Source organism: Cheilinus undulatus, linkage group 19 (assembly GCF_018320785.1).
Source record: "Cheilinus undulatus linkage group 19, ASM1832078v1, whole genome shotgun sequence".
Classification (NCBI taxonomy): Eukaryota; Metazoa; Chordata; class Actinopteri; order Labriformes; family Labridae; genus Cheilinus; species Cheilinus undulatus.
In genome coordinates this window covers 8,423,246-8,437,479 of record NC_054883.1, presented here as the reverse complement: position 1 = coordinate 8,437,479, position 14,234 = coordinate 8,423,246, and the positions used below count along the sequence as shown (strand labels likewise).

The following is a 14,234-nucleotide window of genomic DNA, read 5'->3' as shown; positions in this document are numbered from 1 at the left end:
GTGAAAAATGTCTCGCTCACAGTGAAGTGTCTTGAAGTACATCTTATAAATGATCAATGAAGGAACAGCGCTTTTGTGCAAATATACACTGACCATTTTATTAGATATACCTGTTCAACTGCTCATTAATGTGAATATATTTGCAGTCAATCAGATGGCAGTATCCAGCGCCTGCAAGCATGTCGACATGGTCAAGTTGGAGGGCTGGAGTTCAAACCGAACATCAGAATGGGGAAGAAATGTGAGACTTTGAGCGTGCCAGGGTTGTTGGTGTCAGACAGGCTGGTCTGTCTGTTTCACAAATTGCTGATCTACTGTGACACACAACCATCTCGAGGGAGAATGGTGTTAAAAAGGGAAATATCCTGTGAGCAGCTCTTCACTGGACAAAAATAAAAAGCCTAGTTGATGGTGTAGGTCAGAGGAGAGTAGCCAGAATGATTAGAGAGACAACAATAAGTCAAATAATTTACAACTGGGGTATGCAATAGAGCATCTCTGAAAAAATATTACGTCAAACCTTACACACTCCTGTAAGCTCAGAAAAGGAGGCCACAATTCACACAGGGCCACTAAAATTGCATTATAAAAGTCAGGAAATGTGTTACCTGGGCTGATCAATCTTGATTTCTGCTGCAACAGCTGAATGACGGGGTTAGAATTTGGAGTTAACACCATGGAGCCTGCCAAACCGTGAACTACCATGGCACATTCAAAGTCCCTTAAATCACCTCTCTTCCCCATTCTGATGCTCTGTTTAGACTTCAGCAGATCTTGATTAGATTTTTTCCCATGCTTTTGTTTGGAATGCATTTGTAGGACGTCATTTTGACAAATAATATTTTTTGTAGAACCAAAAGTTTTTAAAGTCTGAGAAAATTTACTTCATCAGGATCAGAGATTACAACACCCACCGCAAAATCACCTCAAATTCCCTAGAATTTCCAAAATAGTTCCAAAAATTTACCTTAGACATTCCCCAAATGTTTCAGTGAAACTTCCTGAAGAAATCTAAAGATTTCAGTACAATTTTGCCCAATAATTCCATCAAAATTCCTGAAGATTTTCAAGCAAGTTCCCCAGAATTTTCAAGCAAATTCCGCCCACGATTTCTAATCTAATTCAAATAAATAAATAAATAAATAAAAATTTAAAATACCCTCAAAGTTTCATGAAAAAATTAGGAAAGATTTCCCAGTTAAATTCCCAGAATTTTCAAATTATTTTCCCCAAAACCGATAAAATAAATTCACAATGAACTGTCTTCATACATGCAGGGTCTAAGGAGGTTAATGAACAGTTGACAGGTGTTCCTAATAAACTGACCATTAAGTGAACATGATGAGATTTATTAACAGGAAAAGACCCAAACTTATACATCTCCAGTGAGAGATATGAAGTGATTTTGTGAATTAATTTCAATAAAATTGTTGCCTTAAAATTACATAAAAATCCTGAAATTTTTCCAGCAAGTTCCCAACAATTTGAAGCAAATTACCCCCAACATTTCCAATCAAACTCCCCCAAATAGTAATGCATTTCTCCAAATTAATTGAAAATGATAGAACATTTCTAAATAAATTCCCCCAAATTCCCTAAAATTTTCATGAAAAGTCAAGAAAGACTTAGAAGGAAGTTCCTCCCAAAAATTGCTGACAAATTCCCCAAAAATATACAAATCAATTCCCCTTAATCACCATGAAACAAATTGAAAGAACCTCAGAGAGTACATGCAGGGTCTAAGGAGGTTAATGAACAGCTGAGCAGGTGTTCCTAATAAACTGATAGTTGAGTGTGCATGAATAGATTTATTAACAGGATAAGACCCAAACCTATACATCTCCAGTGAGAGATATGAATGCATTTGATAACTGAATCACTGCAATATAAGCTACTTCGACGAGAGATGAGTTTATACAATGTTTGTATAACACACAGTCAACTCCCAGTACATTCCAAAAATAGAAGCAAAGTCCATCAAGCATATAGGCTGCAGACATTGCATTATACTGATATAACAATGATCAGCGACATGCTGCCAATACAGTTTAGCTCAGTCCCATTTCTCCCCTTGCCCCTAAAACTTAGCCCTACTCGTGCATTTTGTGCATCCATGTAGGATTGTGATTCTCATCAGAATGGAGGAGTTAGGAGAAGTACTCGAGCTCCATGGCTCTTTGAATGGAGATTTTCTGGAGGCACACTCCAAAATGAGTGAGAACCATCCTCAAGATGTCATGTACAAGAAGTTTCTTTGAAAATACTACTTGAAAATCATGACAATCAGGGTATTACCCTACTTTAAAGTAGCTGCAATGCATCATGGCACTTTTATTTCAAACATGCATTCTAAAAATTGCTCGTAATAGAAATTTATGTTGCATCTGCTAATGTTACAGCTGTTGATGACTACTACCAAGGAGCTTGAAGGGTTGATTTTACAGCTTCCTCTTGTAAATCTGTTTCACGGGGTAGGGAGGCGATAAAAGTGAGGGGTACGGTTAAATCAGAAATGGGACTGAGACTTTATTTTAAGTCTGTGCAAAAGTCATTTAGTAATCTGTACAAACAATGTATTACACACAGACTATCATACTGTACAGCTGATAGATTACAGTGTTCACGTGCATCGCTTGTTTAAAAGACTATTTCCAGAATGCACAGATAAAACATTCCTCCAGAAGAAAAGTATTTCATCAGGACAATGTGTATCAGAGTAAAAGCCATACACAGCCATAAGTGACTGATCTTTTTACACGATGAATTGAACAGCTTATCAAACTGGATGTAACTCCAGAGTCAAAGCTGAAAGAGAGCCCTCTGTCAAATATAAATGCACATTCAAGTCCAGGATTTCTTCTTTGAACTCTCCTTGAGATAAACTTTGATGCATCCAAGTGCATGCTGTTCTTATGTTCATCTCCCAGCGTCTTCAAAGTCCCACTTTTACACTGTGATCAATCAAACACAGCAACAACCAACATAAATCAAGCTTTAGCATTTAGCGCCATGCTGCTCCAGACGTAGCTGAAGTCACTCCCTGCTGCAACCAACACGTTATCCTGCACTATTAAAGGCACATTTGGAAAAACATCAGACAAATGATAGGAGGAAAGAAAAACAATCAATAAAAGGCATGAATAAAATGGAATCAAATGATCATAAAACACTGATGGGACAAGTGTGGTCTTTTAAACTCAGCTGGAACAGTATTGTAGTTGTCATCAGCTTGTTTGTTTTTCCCATTACATAATGTTCTTTTTCTCTACATAGTTTTGCATTCTTCTTTCTCTATCTTTACTACAATACTTAGAGATTCATCACAATATTTACAATAATACCTGTTTCAGTACGATACAAAAACACAAGTCCAAGGCAACCAATACTTGCTTATTTCTTGAGTTTCCAGCTATAGCTTTGTCAGTGGTTTTGTTTCATAGAGGTTAAATCCAATGTGGAAATAATCTTTTACAGTATTTTCCTTCCTATACCTAGTTTTTTATTCGCATGAAGCTCCTGTGAGGTTTAGCTTGATATGAAATAGGCTTGAATTAATATGGATGTATTTTTACCACATTCAAAAGCAAACAAGACCATCAACATAAAGACTGACAATGCCTACTGTTACTATTAATGTTTAAAGGGGTAATGACTCTTACATGTCCAGGACAACATCAGCAAAAAGATGAGATGTAATACTTTGCCCACAGGAGACCCCAGATTGACAGAAAATGGAAAATTCCTCATAAGAACTTTAAAAGACTCCTCTAAGTTCTTTAAACGTTACTGTTCAGTTTGTCTCAATGCTAGCTTTTTAGTCTTCAGTGTGATTCTCCCTGCTAAAAAAAAAGATGAATAAAATACATAAAAATAAATAAAATTTGAGTAAAATGACACAATAGTTGTTAGTGCCACTGTAATGAAAATGAGAGGGGTCTGGCTGCAGACTGCATATCTCACATGCCCCCACTTGCAGACCATCACTGTGAGCCACATCTGACAGAATGGCAGTGGCGTTATTTACTGGTTATTTACTGGTACATCTTTATAGAAGTTTTATATTCATTGACAAAGCTTGGCAGCTACATTAATCAAGCTAACTTTTGCTAGCTACATAGTAAGAGTTACTACATGAGACGCAAGCCAATGCAGCTATGATAGCTTTACCTTAGCAAAGCTAAAGCAAGCCACTGTTCACAAAACTATTTCTAAAGTGAGTCTAGCAAACATACCATAATCTAATGTAGCTTAACTTGCTTTAAGTGCTTTAGATAATGTAGCTAAGTACATTAGATTATGTAGCTACGTTAACTATGTAGTTTATGCAGCTAACATAACTGTGTTAGCTTCAGACTAAGCTATGTAGCTATGTTATCTATATAGCTATCATAGGTTTGTTAGCTTTAGCTCAAGTCTTAGCTACATTAAGTGTGTAGTTTATATAGCTAATATACTGTAGCTTGGTTCATTTTAGATTTTTCTGAATTACCTACATGTATTACAAAGCTAACATATCTTTGTTAGCTATAGAGTCAGCTATGTCACTATGTTATCTATGTAGCTAACATAGCTTTGTTAGCTTTAAATTTAGCTATGTTGCTATTTTATCTATGTAGCTAACATATCTTTGTTAGCTTAAGCCTTAGCTATGTAATTAGTATAGCTAACGTAGCTAATGAAGCTTTGTGAGTTCAAGATTTAGCTACATTACCTACATGTATTACATAGCTAACATAGCTTTGTTAGCTTTAGATTTAGCTATGTTGCTACGTTATCTATGTAGCCAACACAGGTTTGTTAGCTTTAGCCTTAGCTAGTATTTTAATGGAGGACAAGCTTTTATTCCTGTAAGCAGACTGTTTACTCAGCTTTATCAGAGGTATTGTAGTTAGATTTGGCAGGTCACTTTTTTTAGTTTTAACTTTTGGTATCCTGACCTTTACTGAAACCCTTATCCTAACTGGAAGTTGAATACAGTTTTATTTTGAAAGTTTTAGTATGTCTTTCTGTTCTGACAGATCAGGTGTCTCATAGTGGTCTGCAGGGTGGGGGGTAGGTCTGAGATCTGTGGTCTGCAGCAAGACTGCCTTCAATACTGGATAATTTATTAGTTTGATAACCAAGAATGTAAAATTCTTGCACATATTATAACAAACATTTGTTGCTAACATATTGGGAAATTTAGAGTGTATTCTCCCTGTCTTCACTCTCAACAGCTTTTGGTTAAAACGTGACTAAAGACCTGTATTGATATCGATTTCAAGTAATTTCTTGTTTGTGCTCTGCCTCTGACCACTGCAGCAGCTCTGGTTTAAAAATATGACTGAAGATTGGGAGGTTTTTATAATTTACTTTTCTTACTTTTTAATTCTTTTGATTATAAAAATGTTAGCAAATGTATTGTTTTAAAAAATGTGTTAGTTTCGCCTAATTGTTTATTTGATAGGGCCTGAGTCTACAGATGGTGCTTTTTGTGTTGGCTGTACTTGTTGCCAAGGAAAGTTGGCTTGTGCTTCACCAGTGGAATTAGTAAAGTTGTTCTGTATACCTCTGTGCTCTCAATAATTTCCTTTATTCAATAAATCATAACTAAAGGAATTTTCTTATGGCACTTGCAACAGCTTTAGAGCAGTTGGTTATGATTCACGTTGTTCTTCTTTGAGTGTGTCTGATGTCATGTGACTTCTGTCATATAACATCCCATTTGCATTTGAAAATCTGTTTTTTATTGTTTGTTATGTCCTGATGAAGAGCTGTACTTTATATACAGTCATGGGGGTAAGTTTGAGGCATTTAGGGCACTATGGATTCATCACAGGCCCGATGAGCTATGACCCGGTGCTTGAGGAGGGGAGGTCGGAGAAAGTCAAGCTTGACACGTCGAGGAACAAGTGTTGCTCAGCAGCCAAGGTCAAGCTTGATGGCATGTCTTTTTTTTGAGCCTTTTAACCTTGGAAAACCACCCAGAGACCACTGGTGGTTTTTCCTGCCCTTGGGACATCCACAGCACGACTAGGCGCTTGTGGAAAGCCTGCTACCCGCCCACACGGTACCCTAGGCTGTGCTTACTCACAACATCCACCTCTTACTCCGTCCTAAAGCTGTGGACTTTTTTATTCTTTCAACAGGCTATTTCTCACATCCCTGGTAGTATGCAAAGACTTCCAGAGCATGACCAGGGATTATGTCAATACTCCTTATTAAATGGTGCCCACAGGCAGCTAACTTTCCACATTCATGCCTTACTCAAAGCTCTGCACAGTACTGTATAGCATCAGTGCTGCATCGGCATGTTTCAGTTTTGACTACCAAGTTTCATTTTGGACTTAACAGCCATTAGTTAATTTACATTGGTGAAAATGAGAGCTGCAAACTGTGGGCACAGGCCCTACAGGTCATTTACATCTGTGGCTCCTGGGCAGAAAACCTAAAATAATTACAATCAATTAAAGACAAAATGGTACTAAAGGTATGAAAAAAGGATTGAAAGGTATCAAATTACTGACAGCCTTGCTTGTTTCCCAGTTACATACTATCTGAGCGAATAAGAAATGATGCCAGGATTGTTGCAGTTAAAGCCAAATTTTACATTTTTGGGGTTTTTCTGCTTTAACCAAATTCCTTTTGAGTGCCATCCAATTGTCTTCAAAATTATACACAACACTTTATTCATTATTTTTTGCCTCATTGGATGAAGAAGAGTAATCAAAATAATAAAAGAAACCATAATGGGACTGTCATACAGTGCCTTTGTCAACACTTTGTGGATTTAAAAGAAAAGGTGGAATTCCTTTTTATCTCTGTGATGACACAGTGATTTAAAACAAACAGAGTCTCTATTGAAGAGTCTACACTACATTGCTGACGTGACATGGGTTAGACCCAGTTCATGTGAGTCTTCTTTACCGATGTGTGAAATTGAAGACAGTTCCACGGCTAGTCATGTGGGCTTACTAGTCCCATCGTGGTTCTCCAGGGGCATGGCGTTTTCCCGCACGCTGCCCGATGCCTTCTTGCTCCCTGACATCTTGTCACTCTTCAGTTTGGCTGAGAGGCAGAAATCTTTGAAGCAGCGTTTGAAGTTCTCGTCCAGAAAGGCGTAGAGAACGGGGTTGAGACTGCTGTTTGTGTACCCCAGAGCCACGCAGAAGAAGTAAGCGGCCATGATGGCGGTGGTTTCAGGCACGCTCACTAGCGCCTTCACCAGGATGAAGATGTGAATGGGCGTCCAGCAGACGACGAACACGGCCACCACGACTACCACCAGCCGCGTGATCCGACGCAGGTTACGGTCCTTTTCTCTCGAGCCGGACAACATTCTGACGCTTTTCAGCCTCAGGACCATGAGGGAGTAGCACACAGTGATGATAAGGACAGGCACGACGAAGGCAAAGACAAAAACACATATCTTCATCAGCGTGTCCCAGTACACGTACGGCTCTGGGAACTGTAAGGCACACTCGGTTATTTCTGCAGGAGGAAAGGAGAGAATGTGAATGAAGTGAAGTACACCTAAGCTTTTATCATAAATACAAATTCCCCTTTGTGCCTTTCTCCTTCAATTTAGCAAGCTTATCTGCACTCAGAGAATATTTTCCTCTAAATTGCCTTTTTGTCCTCTATCTATATTCCAGAAGAAAATGCAAAATGTGTGCCTAATGGAAAACCCTGCTCTGACAGATGGACTTGATAGATTCTCATTCACTGCTCTTGAAATATTACCCACACATGCTTCACATTTTTGCTAAAACTTTTCATCTTTTTTTTCATTCCTCACCGCTCTTGGTTTGGGTGCCACCCAGGACAAAAGCAGGAATCCCAGCAGCCGAGGACAGGATCCAGATGCACACGTTGATCATCTTTGCTTTGATGGGAGTGCGGAAGTCCAGAGCTTTCACCGGATGGCACACGGCCACGTATCGATCCACGCTCATCATGGTGAGAGTGAAGATACTGGTGAACATGTTGTAGTAGTCGATGGAGATGAAGACCTTGCACACCACTTCGCCGAAGGGCCAAGTGTTCAGCAGGTAGTCAGTGCTCTGGAAGGGCATCGTGGTGGTGACAAGGGCATCGGCGAGCGCTAGGTTGAAAATGTAAATGTTTGTGGCTGTCTTCATCTTTGTGTACCTGTAAAACATGCAGAACACGAGGTTAAAGCAGAGCCAAACATCTGTCCATTCTGCCATGGCCACCGTATATCGCTCGGCTGACTCTTTATTGACTCATTATGAATTAAACATCCTCCATTAGTCCACCCTGCTTCTTGAATCCCTAATGCAATTTTCTGACTCATTCTTCATTGTTATGTATAGTATGCGCCTGATATCAGGCCATGTATAATCAGCTCAGTTTCACGTCATTTAATTATAATAGCATTAAAGCAGCACTCAATGAGTTCTGCAAAGTTGAGACTCGAATTGAAAGTTTTAATTTCTTACCAGCCTACAGTATGTAATGAAGCATCAAAATTAAAATAGGATTCTTCAGTTACCTATTTGATTCATGGTGACTAGGCAATGTTGCCATGGCTCACAGGAGGTTTATTCATTATGAGCATATTGATATCCAACAAAGTCAGACCCAGCAACACAAGCTGATCAGTTGCACCAGGCTGAATGTGTTTTTGTCTCTTGCTTTTAAAGCTTCCCCATGAGGAGTTTTAACTGGTTGTGAAACAGACTTGAATCAATACTCAGGCCTGCAAATCAAATTAGACCAGACCATCAATGTCAAGATTGATTCGGCAATCTTGACATTGACATTTTTATGGTTTAAACCTGCTGCTGCAGGGTCGGTGTCAGATGTACTGACTGACTTTAAATTTATCATTCTGGATGAGGGATTCAAACCTTTAAAAGCCAACACAACTTACACATTAACAACACAAAGACAGAAATTGTACCATTTTGTCCACAGGGGGCGCCAAATCATCACAAACCTAAAGTTCCCCATATGAGCTTTAATGAAAGTTGAAACAAAAATGGTTCAAAAAGTAGCTGCTCTGATTTGTTGACAAAAGATAGACAAGAATTATATTACTAAGACTATAGGAATTATGGCAATGGGCGAATTTGCCAAAATGTTGAAGTATCCCTTTAAGATTTTTAAGGCTCTGCAGGAGCCTTAAAAATTATAGTGAAAAAATTAGAAAGCTGGGTTAAAATTGAACATTTTTATTGTGTGATTATACCTGCTTAACTTTTGCAATAAAAACAGCTACAAAATTATGAACTGTTTAGCCATTTATTGTTATTGATCAGTGGAAGCAGTTATCACTGGCAATGTGGCATAATCAGTTTTTAATCCATTTGTTCAGGAAAGGGAATGTGTCCACTGGACCAACATCCTAGAGGGTACTTAATCACATTTTGTCCAATGGAAGAGCATTGTGAAGGGGACTTTAACATATTTTGTCCACTGGGGAGGACCCTGGATTGTGCTTCACATTGCTTTGTCCACTGAAAGGGCACCCTACAGGGCACTTTTGTCCTCTAGAAGGGCACTTTGGAGGGCACTTCATTTTCCTCACCATAGAGGGCATCCAAAAATCCACTTTTGATAAACTTTTTCAAACATTAGGGCACCAACAGGGGCAACCAGACCCCCCTCTGAGTCTGCCAGTGCTCAGTCCCATTTCTAACTTTTACCCTTACGCCTCAGCTTAGGGTGCCGCTTGCCCAATGAAACAGAAAGTAGCAGTAAAATCTTCCCCTATGAAATGGGATGACCCTTCAAGTCCCTGATACAGTATCATGAGACGTGACAACATTTGTGTAAAAAAGACGCAACATCAATATCAGACAATACTAAGAAACTACCTACATTTCTTGCTATTCCAAGAAGAACCAGGAAACCCTAATCCTAGATCTGAATGCACAAAGCATTAGGACTAGGGCAAAGTTGGTGGGACAAGGTGTCTACAGGGATTGAGTTTACGACTTCGAAGATGAGTTCAATCTAGCTGGGATTATTTTAAAGCTCCTGTGAGGAGTTTTTACCTAACCATGAAAAAGGTTGAAATTAACATTGATGTCTCTTTGTGAACTTAAAAAGCAAATGAGGCAATAAGTGATGAGGCTGATTCTTTCTATTTTGACATTGCCAATCCTTTAAACCACTGCCTGATGGGGTCAGGTGTCATACAAATTAACAGCATGCTGCTTAAACACCCTTCGTTGACATTATAAAGACTGCGGATGAAAAACAAGAGAGAAACATATTCGAAAATTGTCCCAAAAAACTATACGTTCCTTACAAGAGCTTTAAAGAAGACCAAACTCTATAAAGACCTAAATATCAGTGATAACCACACTTATTAAATTTGCACAAGAGGTTAAAAAAACCCAGACCATCAAAATATGGTTTAATGCTTAGCCACTGGCCTCTGGCTTTTACTTCTAATCGATTGAATGGATTCACAGTTCATTGAATCTACCAGCCAACTCTCTCTAAAAGGCAAATGTAATTTTTTGTCCTCTTGGGGGCAGCTTTCTGTTATAGAGTTGTTTCAACAAAACCATTAGCAATGATGAGTTACTGAGCAGACACAGAGAAACATAAGCATTCACTGAAAAAGTGTTAGATCAAAAGAACAATGACAGGCAATAATTGACTTTCCTTTTAGCTCCACCAGTTACTAATTAAGATTTCAAATTCTTAAACTTAACAATGCTTTCCCTAGTAACATGAACATTCGATTGGGATCTGTTCATCTGCATATCCAGTATTCTCTCACTGATTTAAACATGGATGTACTCTCGATAACATCACTGGTTTCTGTTTGGGAGTTTTGAAGCTCAACAATGGTAAGCCATATGTGAGCCATTCCACACTATCTTTGATAACCCTAGAAACCAGATTAAATGGCCATTAGCCTCCTGGCTAACAATGTTTCCACCTGTCTGTCAGATCAGCCATGCCCATTGCTATACATACATATCAGTGTAAATATAATAAAAAAAAGACTAATAAAAGAATACATCTTCTGTGTAGTATATACTGCTAGATATATAAGCTAGTCAGACCAAATCCAGTTTTTTAACTTGACTTTAAACATTTTTCTTTCTGCTGTAAAAAAGAGGTCATGCTGCTGAACAAGACAGCCAGTATCTTAATGATCCATTCCACCCAGGACATCATGTGTATGAACTTATGCCCTCTGGAAGGTGTTGGGGCTATTAAAGCACAGATAAACAGGCTGAAAAATAGTCTTTATGCTGAGGCCATGGCCTCAATCACCACAAACATTTCAACAAGGAAACTGTGCCATGGGTTATGTGCAATATTAAGTTTGATTGATGTACAGTATTACTCTGATCTTATTATTGTTTTCCTTTTCTATTGTATAGTTTAAGTATTGCTTGTAATTATTTACTTGTCTCTCTTCTATTGCACTGGCAGGGGTACTCATCCACTTTCATTGTGCTGTATTTGTGCACAGTTAATCAATCAATCAATCAATTAGTCAGCCTGCCTGTCTGTCTATCTAACATGGGTGTTAATTGGACTTCCACATTTTTGGAGCCAGCCTCAAGTGGACACTCAAGGAACTGCAGTTTTTTGCACATCTGCACTGACATAATTTTACAAACAGAGGAGGCGGGCTCTAAGTTCAACTGCTAAATGCAAATCTTTATAAATCTTTTTTGCCCATTGCTTCGCATTGAGGAGGCAGCATACACTCCAGTTTTTGTGGAAAATGGCAAAATAAAACCAATGAGAGCTGAAAGAATACACGTTCACAGCTTCAAACAATACAACCCGCTGACAGCTACAAAAACACTCGACAGAGCCAAAGAAACCCCAAGAGCGCGGTGATGAAGCCAAATGTCATTTGATTTTGTGTTAATGTCGGCGCCTCCTGTAGATAATGCTGCACCTCTAATCTCTATGATCATTTCATGTCATGTTGGAGTCACATGTTGTTGATGAAACACAAAAAACAAAGTGCTGTTTCTTTGGTGTGCTGTACATCATCTATTTTCTGACACCTACCCCCCGGCACTGGTCACAGGCTTTAAAAATACCCATATAGAAACAATGAATCTAGTTTCTGATGTTCTTGTTTGCTTCTGTAGGTCATAAGGAGGCATCAGTTTTTATTTCAGCCAGCTTCATAACCAGTTTAAAACTTTTCACAGGAGCTTTAAAGCCATTAAAGTTGTATCATAACATGTTGGGGCTTTCAATAACAGCTTAGTTAAAAGTCGAATGTGATGTCTTTTCACTTTGTAAGTTGTAAGATGAGTGTGATTTCAGACATGTGTTTTCTCTAAATCAAAATAAAACCATTACACTTTGGTTATATTGCCCTCCAAGGCTAAATCCAAACAATAAAACTCCCAGGCTTCGCTGGAGCTGGCGTGATAAAATTGGCTTTTACCGACAGGCGAGGCAATCAACCTGATTTGAGGTAATTGTTATCTGTGGACCGGAGCTTTCCCGACGACACTGCTGCATTTCACATTATATCAAAGGAGATTTGTAGCTCTCACAAACCATAAATAAAGGCCAATGAGGTGCAAGCAGCCTATCAGCTTGATAAAGCACCACTGGTTTCAACTATGATTAATATCATCCCTGCCAGCCTAGGAGAGATTTACAGAATATTGTTATTATATTTTGGAGGTCTTGAGGGTTATTCAATTATAAAAGGGGCTGCTTTAAGGTTTTCAGGCACTTTTTAACTATTAAAGATGGCAGGATCTATCAGTGCAGCCACATTTTAGAAATGACAGCATTAATCTCAAGTCTGTCTTTGCAGGAACGCGACTCTATTGTTGTTCCCTGTGGATATCATCCCACCTTTTCACAAACATGATGTTCCGGCGTGTTTTGGAGCAATATGACTTCTTCTAATGAGCATCAGAGTATGAAAATAAAGACAATTAGACTGTAGGGCATGGAGAAAATGGCCTAGGGGCCACTGTGGAAGCCAAATGCTTTCTCAAAAAAGACATTATTTGCAGAACCATTAATGTGCAGTGATTGATTAGAGACATAAGTGATATTTAAGTTAAAATGAGCGTACCTGATGATGACATACATGACGAGGCAGTTGCCCAGTAAGCCCACCACAAACACCACAGAGTAGACTGCAGTGATGATGGGAATGATGGGAGACATGCCCTCCTGCTCCCAGCTGTCATCGTGGGTCAGATTGCGGTTCTCAGAGTATCCGGACAGCCAGCCTGAAGAATTCACTGCGCAGTCGTCCAGCATCGTGGAGAGGCACTTGCTGTTATCTTCTTTGTATATTTCAACTGGAATGCTTTCCATTTTGACACCTGTTTGCATAATCGACAAAAAAATACGACTTCAAAATAAGAGTCTTACGCAGAAAAGAAGGAAAAACATTGCAAGCAGTTATGTAAGATGGCAAATAAGATGACATGGAGACTAGAAGACGCACGTAAAGATCACTTCATGTCTGATAATGATGGATGAAAAATGCACAGATATGACACTGCAAATCATAACATCGTTAAACTTTACTTATGCACGGTGTCAGCTTCTTGATCATGCAAACACTGTCGGCAGCTCCAGCCTCTCCGAAATACACGCGCACTTCCAACACTTTGAATCTCGCATTTACTCACCTTGATCCAATTGAACCAGCGCACGCGCCCTCTGAGCGATCTTAATTTTAAAACGTATTATCCAGGTTTTTGATTGTCGCCTCGACTGAGGTTACAGCTCATCAAAGTTTGTGGATGCTTCTGCGCTCCTGGAGAGCAGCAGCAGCGGCTTTGCGGACCCTCGTGCGCGCGCGTGGAGAGGTGGCGCGCGCAATCAGGCTATACACTTCACTCAGCCACACACACGCAGTGCCAACCTGCACCCAAAATGTGAAATGACAGAGCGATGGCAATCACCTGCAGGCTGCGCAAAGTTCCCTCCAATCTTATTTCACAGTGGAGTAACACCCGTGGAGCGTCATGAGGAAGATGACCCTGATAAGACTGATGATACTGGAGGAACAGAAAGGAGTAATTCTGCGTTAATATAATTAAAAAAGTGATCATACTTACTAATGTCTTTAAGTAATGTAAAACATCACCGCTCCCGGCAATTAAAACAATGGTAAAACAGCATGTTTTTAAAAAGACAAGCTTCTTTATAGTATAGTATTTAAAAGTGAATGTATTTATGCTGCGTTCAAATCACCTCGGAGATCGGAAGTCTACGTCGCATTCGTCTGCAAAATCGGATTTCCCAGTTTTTTAGGTTCC

At 39.2% G+C, this 14,234-nt stretch overlaps 1 protein-coding gene across 1 annotated transcript; it reads right to left on the bottom strand.

Annotated features, from left to right (window-relative positions):
• Positions 1-6,940: 6,940 nt before the first annotated feature.
• On the bottom strand, positions 6,941-13,714 carry LOC121527381 (delta-type opioid receptor-like). Its single transcript, XM_041814327.1, has 4 exons — positions 13,602-13,714; positions 13,034-13,289; positions 7,778-8,130; positions 6,941-7,470 (listed from the first exon to the last, which is right to left on the bottom strand). The coding sequence occupies exons 2-4, from the start codon at positions 13,279-13,281 to the stop codon at positions 6,941-6,943; spliced, it is 1,131 nt and encodes a 376-aa protein (XP_041670261.1). The 5' UTR covers positions 13,282-13,289; positions 13,602-13,714.
• Positions 13,715-14,234: the final 520 nt, after the last annotated feature.

What these genes read in the sequence shown, in the direction of transcription:
- LOC121527381 (XM_041814327.1), bottom strand. Translation starts at nt 13,281, where the DNA reads ATGGAAAGCATTCCAGTTGAAATATACAAAGAAGATAACAGCAAGTGC. An exon ending in GTCATGTATGTCATCATCAG is followed by an intron (nt 8,131 to 13,033) that starts GTACGCTCATTT and finishes CATGTTTTACAG; the next exon opens with GTACACAAAGATGAAGACAG. An exon ending in TGGCACCCAAACCAAGAGCG is followed by an intron (nt 7,471 to 7,777) that starts GTGAGGAATGAA and finishes TTCCTCCTGCAG; the next exon opens with AAATAACCGAGTGTGCCTTA.